The sequence below is a fragment of the Meles meles genome, chromosome 18 (genome assembly GCF_922984935.1).
Source record: "Meles meles chromosome 18, mMelMel3.1 paternal haplotype, whole genome shotgun sequence".
Taxonomy (NCBI): domain Eukaryota; kingdom Metazoa; phylum Chordata; class Mammalia; order Carnivora; family Mustelidae; genus Meles; species Meles meles.
In genome coordinates, this window is record NC_060083.1 from 38614406 (window position 1) to 38624692 (window position 10287).

Sequence of the window (10287 nt, forward strand, 5' to 3'; positions counted from 1 at the left end):
CTTAGTTTGGAACTAGGGTCCCGCCTCTTCATTTTTGCACCGGGCCCCACAAATGATGTAGCCAGTCTTGAGTGGGAATAGCATCACCTACCTCAGACGCCTGCTGTAAGGATTAAATTAAATAATCTGTCTAAAGTGCTTAGCACAGAATGAGTGCGTAAGGAATGGGAACACCTGCCTATTGTTCCCTGCCATGAGATCATCCCCAGTGCTGATCTGTGGTAAATGAATGAAACGAGAGCATGAGTGAGAGCCTGGGGAGCCTCTGGAAGCGAAGGTGCCAGGCTGTGGGGGTTGTACGGAAAGTGGGAGCATTTTTGCACCCCACACCGAGGAGCACTCGTTTCTACTGCAGCCGGAGATTCGCGCTGTGGTCCTGACCCAGCGGCCACGCCTCGCAAAAAGTCCACCGGGTGGGATTTGAGGAAGGGGCTCCAGTCTTCACGATGCGGGCGTGCTCTCAGTCCCGGGAAGTCTTCAGTCTCGGGCCCCCGGAGCGGCGGAGGGGCTGCGGAGGCCGGGACGAGCGCCTGCGCTGGCCGCAGGGCGGAGTCTCAGCCATTCCGGGCTTCCTGGGGCGGGTCCTGGGGCGAGAGCCCCGCCCCATCCCGCCCCGCCCCGCAGAGGGTGGGGAGCTCGCGCGCCTGCGCCGCGGAGGCGGGGGCGGGGCGGGGCTGCGCTCAGAGGAAGGGGTTGGTGCCGGCCTGCGGGGGCTCCTGCAGCGGCCCGGCGGAACCCGACGTAGGCAGCAGTGGCTGCGGCAGGCTCGCGGTTGGCGGCGTGAAGGCGCTCGCCTGCGGGAAGACGCTCACTGAGGCGGGGAGGGTCACGCCGGCCGGCACGCTGCTGAGCGGGAGGGGCAGGGAGGCGCTGTAGGTCATGGAGCCCAAGGGCGCCCCGACCGGCCCGCTGGCCGCCAAGCCCAGCGCCGGCGACCCGGAGCGCATCTGGTTCAGGGTCGGCCTCCCCTGCTCGCCCGCACCGAAGGGGTTGGTGGGGGATGGAGCGCTGAGACCTGCGGAATGAGAGTGGGTGGGCAGCTTGGGGCTCATGAGGGGACACAGCCCTAAATGCGGGTGTGGGTGGGGTGGGGGGAAGGCAAGATCTGGAATCTCAGAAATAGGGAAGAAGAGTAAGATTTTTAGGGCAGGGGCCGGCCTCTGAAAAGAGTGATGGAGAGAGCAGGGGGGCCCCAGTGTTGAGACCCAGCAGGGACAAGGGGTGTCCTACCTGTCAGGAAGGGGTTTCGGGTCTTTGCAGCCTGGGGCGCCTTGACTAATGAATCAAGGTTGACCAAAGAGGAGGCTGAAGGGCCCAGGAAAGACTCTGGAGTCCGGCATGCTCGGGCCTCCTGGCTGGGCTGGGTTAGCGTCTCCCCCAGCACACCCAGGTCAAAGGCATCTGGCTCCTTGGTGCCATTTTGCTTGGAACTGGGGATGGGATCTCCAAACAGGTCCAGCTCTGGAACAGAGATGATAGAACTCATTGGTAGGGAGAGGGAATGGTCACTCTGTGGAAGGAGAGGGCAGTGGTCACTTGTGGGTGGCCCCCTCATTCCCCAGAGCTGTATCATCCCCTGCCTCCTGCTTACCCACGGGACTGCTGGGCTTCCCAGAGGGCAGGGCCTGGGCACACTCTGGCCCCTCCTTGGTCTCTGTGGATACTGGAGGTTTGGCAAATGGGTCAAACGGTGAAGTACCACCTAGAGCTGGCCAAGGAGGAAGAGGGAGAGGAGGTGGGTTGGCAAAAAGGGCAGGCACTGGTCTGACCCCTTTCAGGTAAGCAGCCCTCTTAACACGGACAGGATGTGCTGCCCTTTGGCACTGGAGGGAGGGGACCCAGAAGTCCTCCAGCCCCTCACCCACACCCTCTGGCCCTCTGCTTACCAGGTGCACTGGAGATCTCCACTGAGGTCCCCCAAGGGTCAGCCCCAGTGTTGGGGAGTTTGTGTTGGGAGTTCTGTGCCCAGAGGTCTGTGGAAGGGGGTCTGGCGGGCAACACTGGGGTCCGGCCCCAGGGCTCAGAGGAGGAGAGCAGAGGGGGCAAGTCCCAGGGCTGGCTTCTGGACAGGGTGCTTCCTGAGGGACCAGGAGACCAGGGATCCGCAGAAGGCCCCCAGGAGGAGCCACTGGGCTCTGTGTTCGGCCTGAGACCTAAAATAGGAACAGCACAGACATGACCTCAGGCCCACCTTTATATCCAGTCCAGGGCCCTTCCCAGTTACCCAGACCAAGTTGGGAGGCTAAGGGTCCCATCTCACAAATGAGATGCTGACTCAGGACTGACCCAGCAAGCTGGAGTCCCTGTTGACCAAGTTATGCCAGGAGCCTGGACTCCCAGGGACGGACAGTTCAGGCCACCTTCCCAGTCAGGGATGGGCTGGGGCCGGAAGGCAGGGTGACATGAGAGAACATCTCTGAGTTTTCCATGAGGTGGGCTCTTCAGACGTGCTCTCCCATCCCTCACTACAACCCCACGTCCCAGAGGAAGCTGAGGTTCAGAGGGGTGAGTGACTTGCCAATGGTCCTCAGCTATGGGGAGGAGGTGCCAGCAAATGGCTGGAGAGGACGGGGCTTTCTGGGGCCAGCCTGGGAACATCTTGCAGCCCTGCATGCCCACCTGGGATGTCCCATGGGTCAGCGGAGCAGTGGGTTGAGGGCGGGGCCGGGGTGGGTGCGAAGATGTCTGCCAAGTCCAGGATGGAGGACTGTGGAGTGGGAGAGGCAGCCGTGGCTCAGAAGTGGGTGAGACCAGAGGAAGGGCGGTCCCTTGCCTGTCTCCCTCGGTCCAGCTCATTCTTTCCTTTATTCATTTCACAAACATCTACTAATGATCCCTCATCTCTGTACAGTGCTTTGCAGTTTATGAAATGTTTCCTCATCCATTTAGTGCCTGATTTTCATGACAAGCCTGTGCAGTAGGTTGTGTGAGTAGTGGTGTGCCCATTTTACAGATGTGCCAGCTGAGGCCCAGAGAGTGGAGATGCTTTGCATGAAGTCACACAGCTGGGGAGAGGCAGAGCTGGGATAAGCCCAGGCCTGCCTGACCCCTTCTTCAGTTGTCCTGATCCCCAGCCCATCGGTGCTAAAGACAGGTTTTATGACCAGTCTGCCTTCCTAGGTCAGAAACTAGCCACTGTGAACATGGGCAGAAAGGGGACAGACACACCCTAGGGTTAGCATCCACTGCTTTGGAGGGTGGCTTTGTTCCCAGCAGCTACCCACTCCCCTGTTCTTGGACAGTATGTGTATAAGCCCAAGATACTGTCAGTACCACGTGCCTGTGCCCCTGCCCCCGCCCCAGCTGCATCCACAGCATCACATAATCCTGGAACACCAGAGGTGGGGCTGTCCAACAAAAAGGGGGAAACTGAGGCTATAACAGTGATGTGCCCCAAGACAGAGTGGCAGCAAACCCAGAATCCAGGGGCCTCAGATCAGAATTCTTTGTATCCCACTTTGCTGTCTGCTCAGTCATCAGCCCGTGAGGTCTGGGACTGGGGACTACTACACCCCTCCACTCCCGTTTTCATTCAATAAATGCCTAAACAGCGCTTACCATATATGAAGTGTGGTTCTAAACTCTACAGATACCAACTCAGTTCATGTCGCAGGCTCAGCCCAGGCACGGCAGCCTCTCCCTACCTGGCTGGTTTTCAGCTTCTCCTCCTCCTTTCTCTCTTCTCTCTCCGGCTCTTTGTCTTGCCAACGGCGGACCCCAGCCCCAGCACCATTGGCCACAGGGGAGTCATCTCCCCGCCAGGACCTCACCTCCTGCAGAAGGCAAGAGGAGTGAGGACGGCATGAGCAGCCCAGGCTGGACTTGAGGGGACTGGAGCTGGAGTTGAGAAGAGTGCAGTGAGAGAGAGGTTAGGCATAGCAGGACCACTCGGTGAAGCAGGAGAAGCCTGGTTAGTGCCTGTGTAGCACCTGCACCAGCCCCTGCACCAGCACCTGGTTCTACACCAGCCCCTGCACGAGCACCTGGTTCTACACCAGCCCCTGCACCTGCACCTGCTCCTCCACCAGCCCCTGCACTTGCACTTGCTCCTACACCAGCCCCTGCACTTGCACCTGCTCCTACACCAACACCTGCACCTGCTCCTACACCAGCCCCTGCACTTGCACCTGCTCCTCCACCAGCCCCTGCACTTGCACCTGCTCCTCCACCAGCCCCTGCACTTGCACCTGCTCCTACACCAGCCCCTGCACTTGCTCCTACACCAACCCCTGCACTTGCACCTGCTCCTACACCAACACCTGCACCTGCTCCTACACCAGCCCCTGCACCAGCACAGGAGGCTTGGCCCGCTACCTTCTCATGCTCCTGCCGGCTCAGACGCAGAGCCAGCTGCAGCTGCAGATCCTCATCCCTGTGGGATGCTGGGGGGACCGGCTGTGAGGGAGGAAGAGAGGGGTGAACAGGGCCCAGTGCTCCCACTCCCGGGTGGGAGGGCAACATAGCCCGGCAGGGAGAAGAGGGATGGAGAGAGAAGTGCCCACCCGGGGTGGGGGTGAGAGGCCCATTCCCAGGCAGCAAGGTGTGTGTGGCCTTCTCCCTGCCTGGATCTGCAACCAGTTTCAAAATCCAGAAGACTGATCCTTTTCTTCTGGGTTCTCTGAGTGCCCCCCAAAAGCCCTGCCATGGGAGGTCCAGCTGCCGGCCCAGTCTACCTGGATTCACAGAGGTGATGGCAGAGAGGATGTCCCTGTCCCCTCAAAAGGACGGCCTGTGCCAGGGGTTGTGGGGTCACTTTATCTCTGCCCACTCACTGCTTCCCTTCCATGAGGCCACAGCAGGCCCGGGAGACACACAAGTACCCTCAACCAACTAGGCACTCATGGCCCATACTAGGCCCCGTCAGACGGGACGACGGGAGGCAGGGAGGAAGTCCCTGCCAGAACAGTCACGGGGACAAGGACAGGCCCCGTGCTGTTCTTGGGAGTCGGGCCGGGGTCTTGGGACCCAGAGTGGAGGAGCCTAGGAGTCAAGGGTGCGGGCCTTTGGGATACCCTTCCTTCCTCCCCCCTCACCCACCCTCCATGCCAACGTCAACCCAGCTGTGGGGCCTCCCAGGCTACCCCAGGAGCCTCACCTTCTCAGCCTCCTCCCGGCTCATGGCCAAGGCCAGCTGCAGCTGCAGCTCCTCTTCTCCTGACGTCTGGGGCCGGGCCTGCTCCAAGTCCGAGGTGTAGCGGGGGGATGAGGAGGAGGCTGCAACAACCACACGGGTGGCTTCTGTGACCACAGAGGTGCCTGTGCCCTCCCCCCCCACCAACCAGGAAGCTAAGGCTCAGAGAGAGAAACTAACAACTGGCCATTGAGGACTTCAGGGGGTCAGGCGGCGTGCCTGGCGCTTTGTGTAAGGTTTGCCAATCTATCCCATCAGAGACTCCCGTCCCTACTTTACAGATGTGCCAATAGCTCAGGGTGGCCTGGCTGGGGTCCTGAAGTAAGGCTCAAAGCCAGGTCCCCTCCTGCAGCTCCTGCACTCTTCCAGTAGGGGGGTCCCATCCTGCCTGGGGTCCAGTGAGGGGGGAGGCTTCAAGTTTCCGGTCAGTCAAGGCCATGCCGTCAAGAGTCCAGAATGGCTCGGCAGCCACCCCTGTTTTCAAGGACAGTGCCCTTGAGCAGGGGGTCACAAGGAATGCCCCTGATGGAGCGCCCGGTGCCATGTGTCTGGGCACAAGGCCAACGGCATTCCTGGGCTTGGTCTCACTTGATTCTCACATCCAACAACTGGAGAAGATAAGATTTTCCCTAATTCAGATGAGGAAGCAGAGATTGAGAGAGGCGGCCCTCTAGATCACTCAATCTGGAAAAGGGGCAGAAGACGGCATGTACCAGACCACAGAGCCTGGGCTGCGGCCACCACTCCCCCTCGGCAGCTCCCGGACCAGCAGTTAGGATACTGCTGTGCCAGGCGCCTGCCTTCCCTGGCTCCATTCCCCATCTCCCTGAATGCTGGTGACAGTCCTTGGAACCTGGGCCACCACCCCCCCAGCCCCAGCCCTGGGGCTCACTCACAATTGTAGGAGGATGGGGAACCGCGAGAGCGCCCGAGACCCAGCTGCCCGCTGCCGATACCCGTGCCCTCCAGCGCCATGCGCTCCTTGGTCTTGAGGGCGTGGGTTCGCTCCTGCCGGAGGCGCTCCTCGTCCTTGAGCAAGGCCATCACCTGCTTGACCTTCTCACGCACGTTGACGCCCTGGTCCTTGCCATCGCGGTCGATGTGCTGGAAGTCCTTGAGCGTCTGGATGGTGTAGAGGTTCTCGCGGCACTGGTGGGCCACCCGCTCAGAGCCCGTCTTGAGCAGGTAGTCCAGCAGCGTCAGCGCCTTGTACACGTGCCTCCAGTTCTTGCCGCTGTCGTTGAGCCGCCGCCACAGCATGCCCATGACCTCTGCGAAGGCCACTGTGTTGAAGGTCAGGTCGGCGATCTCGGACATGAGCGAGCTGGGCGGGCCCCACGGGTCATTGCTGGTGGCCTCGCGCACCTTGATCTCTGCCTCCGAGTAGTTGTGCACGATGTTCTTGACCTGGCGCCGCAGTGCAGAGGTCGTCATGGCTGGGGACTTGGAGATGGGCGGCCCCCGCCCCAGCCGGAGGTGGAGGGCCAAGGGCCACCGTCTCGAGGTCACGGTCTCCAGAGATGGGCCGCTGTGCTCTCAGCAGGGCGGCTGCATCCTTGGGTTCCACATGGGTCTGAGCAAGAGAGAGACAGAACTCAGGGGTGATGGCTCCCCGCGACAGCCACCCAGCCACGGACCGAAGGACTGGCCAGGGGTCCCTGCGGCCAGGAGTCCCCCTCTGGCAGGCATTTATTTTTATATTTCTTATTTTACATATTATTCAGCAGGCACTTCTAGTTTCGTGTGCTCATTGCTGGTCACAGTCACACTACAAAGATGAGATTATTACCTCCATTCACAGACGGGGAAGTGAGGTTCACAGAGCTACCCCGGGCAACACACGTTTCTCCCTCACCCAGCCCTTGCCCTTTGCAAGAGACATGAAAGTCACCCCTAGGAATGCCTGCCCACCCTGCTCCTGCTGGGCTCTGGCTCCCATGTCTGCCAGGAGCTAGCTTAGGACCTATCCTTTCCAGCTCCGTCGCCTCCACTCTCCTCATTTCTCACAGCATAAGTCTGTGCACCTTAATTCTTTCAACACCTAGTTCCTGGGGCCTTCTCTGAGCCTGACACTGAGCCAGGCCCAGAGCACAAGTCCTGGCCCCCACACATCAAGCTGCGGGGGCACAGACAACTCAGTGGAGCATGGGCATGCCCAGGAGTACCCAAGCTAGGAAAATCAGGGGGGGACTTCCCAGTGGAGGTGACAGCTGGAGGTCTGAAGGGAAGGGGAAGCGGCAGGGTGAGGAAGGGTAGCTCCCAGAGAAATACTTGAGCTGGGCCAGAAGCCCAGAGAGGAGTCTGGGGCAGGAAGTGGGCCCTGGCCTCTCAAAGAGACCTAGTCACTGCCACCCCTGTAGTACACAGGAGAGCACTGAGGTCAGGGAGGGGACATGGCCTGCCTTCAGCGGTGTATAAGCTGGGCAGAGCTGGGACCAACACCTAGGTCTCTAGAGACAAATATGATACTTAATTGACAGGGTTACTGGTTTTGTAATTAATTCATCTGATTACTTTATTGTCTCAATTCCATCTCAGCCAGAATGTGAGCTCCCTGAAGGCAAGGCTTGGTCTGAGCACCCCAAACCTGAGTCCTAGGTGCGTGGCAGACCCCTGATTCCCCAGCCGAGTGGTAAGCAGGGTCAGCCTGCTACCTTCCCACCCCCCAATTTCAGGACCAGGCCATCCGGGGAAACCAAACTCAGGCTCAAGACAGAAAAAAGCTTTCCCAGGGCCCTACCAGAAACCCAAACCAGAATCCTCATGCCACAGCTGTTTCTCTCGTATGGGTATACAAACACACACACACACACACACACACACACACACACACACACACACACACACACATCCGCACACAGGCTGGACCCACAGAGTGTCTACACCAGCTATGACCCCCCACCAATATCACCACCCATGGAGACTGCACCTCTCGGGTCTACCCTGGGAGTCAGAGGCTGCCTGTCCTGCCCCCCTCCCCCCCCCCCCCCCCCCCCCCCCGCCCCAACCCCAATCCGGACTTCCCCTCCACCCAGCCTGGCTAGCCCTGGGCTCAGTTCAAACCAGCCAGCAGGCCTTGGCCGGCTTCTTCAGGGCCCAAGTGCCTGGGAGAGCTTGGGCCCGGAGGAGGAGATCCCGTGGGACACCAGGCGGATGGAATGCCGGCTAGAAGCCTGCCTACCTTCTGTCTGCTGTCTGTCCGTCCAGCCTGGCAGGCCTTCTGTGGGGATGCCACAGCCAACGCTTGTTTAAGTCCTGCCCTCCCCCTCACTAGTGACTCAGACCCATCTTTCCCTCCCCAACCCGGTGGGCTGGAGGGTGGCAAGAGGCAAGATGAGAAATAATTGTGCCCCACAGCCCGCCCTGAGTGCACACCCCTCCCAGGGCTGGCCACAGAAACCAGCAAAACCAGTCTGACATCCTGACTCCACCAGCGGCCCTATCAGAGCCTGGCTTCCCCAGCCCTTCAGCCCAGCCTGAGGTACTGGGAGGGGCCCTCAGCATGGACCCTGCAGCCCAGCCTGGACTCTCCTTCTAGAAGCGGGGGATGGTGGAGCCTTCTCGAAACACCTTTGCTGGAGCTGGGGGAAGGGAGGGATCAGAAGCCCCAGGAAGGTGCCTGGGCTTCCCTCCCCTAAAGTTAAAAGGGACAAGGTGGGGAGGAAGAGGGGGGCAGGGTGAGGCCCAGGGAGCATGGAAAGGAGGGGGGAGGGAGGGAAGGAACACGGGAGGAGCATCTGGGAGCCTTGCCAGCGGTGTTACAAGCCCAGGGTTTTATCGAACACAATATGCCCAGAAATAAAAGGGAGTGAAACAGAAAACCAGCAGCCAGTGGCGGCAGCGGCAGGCCTGGGCAAGCGGATATGGAATTACTGCAGTGACCTTGAGCCAGACCCTGTCAGGTGGAGGGAAGGACACTGAGAAGGCAGAGCCTGAGAGGCTCATTCAGACATGGGGTGGGTGGCCTCCCCTCCCCCGAGGCAGGAGGGTAGCGGGCAGAGTGGGGAGGTGGGGGTGTGGGGACAGGTCACCAGGTACAAGTCTCTGCTCTCTGCTTTATAGAGGGTGCCAAGGAGAACTTTACAGAGAGGGTTTTTTTTTTTCTAGGACTGGGGAAAATGTCAGGGCTAAGGAAATAAAGGGCATCCCCGGAGGGGGGTGGTTCAGGGAGAAGGAAAGAGCTTAGATATGTTGAGTCACGTGCAAGAGTTTGGCCAAAGTGTGAGTGTGCCCCACCAGCCCGGAGTGCCTCCCATCCTCCATCCTCCACTAGGGCAGCTCCAGCCCCTGCCCCGCATCAGGTCAAAGGGAGCCATGGGTGGGGGGGGCACGAGGGGATGGAAGTGAGTAACTCATGCCAGTGGACGGACAGGTGTGTGAGCTAGAGCTCTAAGCTTAAGTGGCTGTGTCCTAGAACCCTGGAATGGGGTGGGGGCTTCCCTGGGGCTGAGGAGGAGGGGCGGGCAGAGGGGAATGGGAGTACACCAGGGAATGCTGCCAAAGATGCTGGCCCCAGGGTAGGGAGCCAGCCCTTGAGTCCTGCTTCCAGGGGGCTGCAGGGAGGGAGGGAGGGGCAGCAGGCAGGAAGCCTCCAGGATCCTCTGTGGCCCTGTCCTCCTCACCCCTCTCCCTGGGACCTGGGAGGGAGACTAAGCCCCAAGCCTTCCATGAGAGGCACCGCGGCTGCCAGGGAGGGGCCGTCTTACCTCTGGTGCAGGCTCCCTTGGCCCCAGCCCCGGGACCGTGAGCAGCCTCTGCAATGACCTTCCGACCCGCTCAGCAGGGAGATAGCACAGCCTCGGGAGCGTCCCCAGAGCCATCCACCGTGGACCGGGGTCCTGGAGATGCCCTCTCTCTCCCAGGAGGCGCAGACCCCTTGGAAGGGTGGTGGCAGGGTCCCCAGAACGGGCTGCGGCTCTGCCTCTTGCCTGGTGGTGTTTTAGCCGCCCGGCCGGCAGGCAGCACTCGGAGGAAAGTTGCTCAGCTGGCCGGGCAGGTCTGCCTCAGCAGTAACAGGACACAGGAGGAAGCGCTGGGCTTGTTAACCCCTTCCTGCTGGCTGGGCAGGCGGCACCTTCGGGGGTGGGAGGACTGCCAGCTGGCTGTCCCTGGGAGGCACAGATCCAGAGTAGGGGCTGGTGGCCCACTCCCACCCT

The 10287-nt window shown here is 60.6% G+C and overlaps 1 protein-coding gene across 2 annotated transcripts; it reads right to left on the minus strand.

Moving 5' to 3' along the window:
* Positions 1 to 544: 544 nt before the first annotated feature.
* Positions 545 to 10081, minus strand: EPN3 (epsin 3). Of its 2 annotated transcripts, none has more exons than XM_045986502.1 (10): positions 9838 to 10081; positions 6088 to 6704; positions 5096 to 5214; positions 4315 to 4395; positions 3645 to 3773; positions 2620 to 2707; positions 1887 to 2153; positions 1592 to 1708; positions 1231 to 1461; positions 545 to 1015 (listed from the first exon to the last, which is right to left on the minus strand). In XM_045986502.1, exons 2-10 carry the CDS (start codon positions 6563 to 6565, stop codon positions 681 to 683), a joined length of 1845 nt encoding a protein of 614 aa, XP_045842458.1. In that variant the 5' UTR covers positions 6566 to 6704; positions 9838 to 10081; the 3' UTR covers positions 545 to 680. The 2 variants fall into 2 exon arrangements, with proteins under 2 accessions (XP_045842458.1, XP_045842457.1); XM_045986501.1 differs by having other exon boundaries at positions 6028 to 6704.
* Positions 10082 to 10287: the final 206 nt, after the last annotated feature.

Coding starts and splice junctions, on each gene's coding strand:
- EPN3 (XM_045986501.1), bottom strand. CDS start 6,565: ATGACGACCTCTGCACTGCGGCGCCAGGTCAAGAACATCGTGCACAAC. Junction 3,774..4,314: donor GCCGGCAGGAGCATGAGAAG/GTAGCGGGCCAA, acceptor TGCCTTCTGCAG/GAGGTGAGGTCCTGGCGGGG. Junction 2,708..3,644: donor AGAAGCTGAAAACCAGCCAG/GTAGGGAGAGGC, acceptor CCCACTCCACAG/TCCTCCATCCTGGACTTGGC.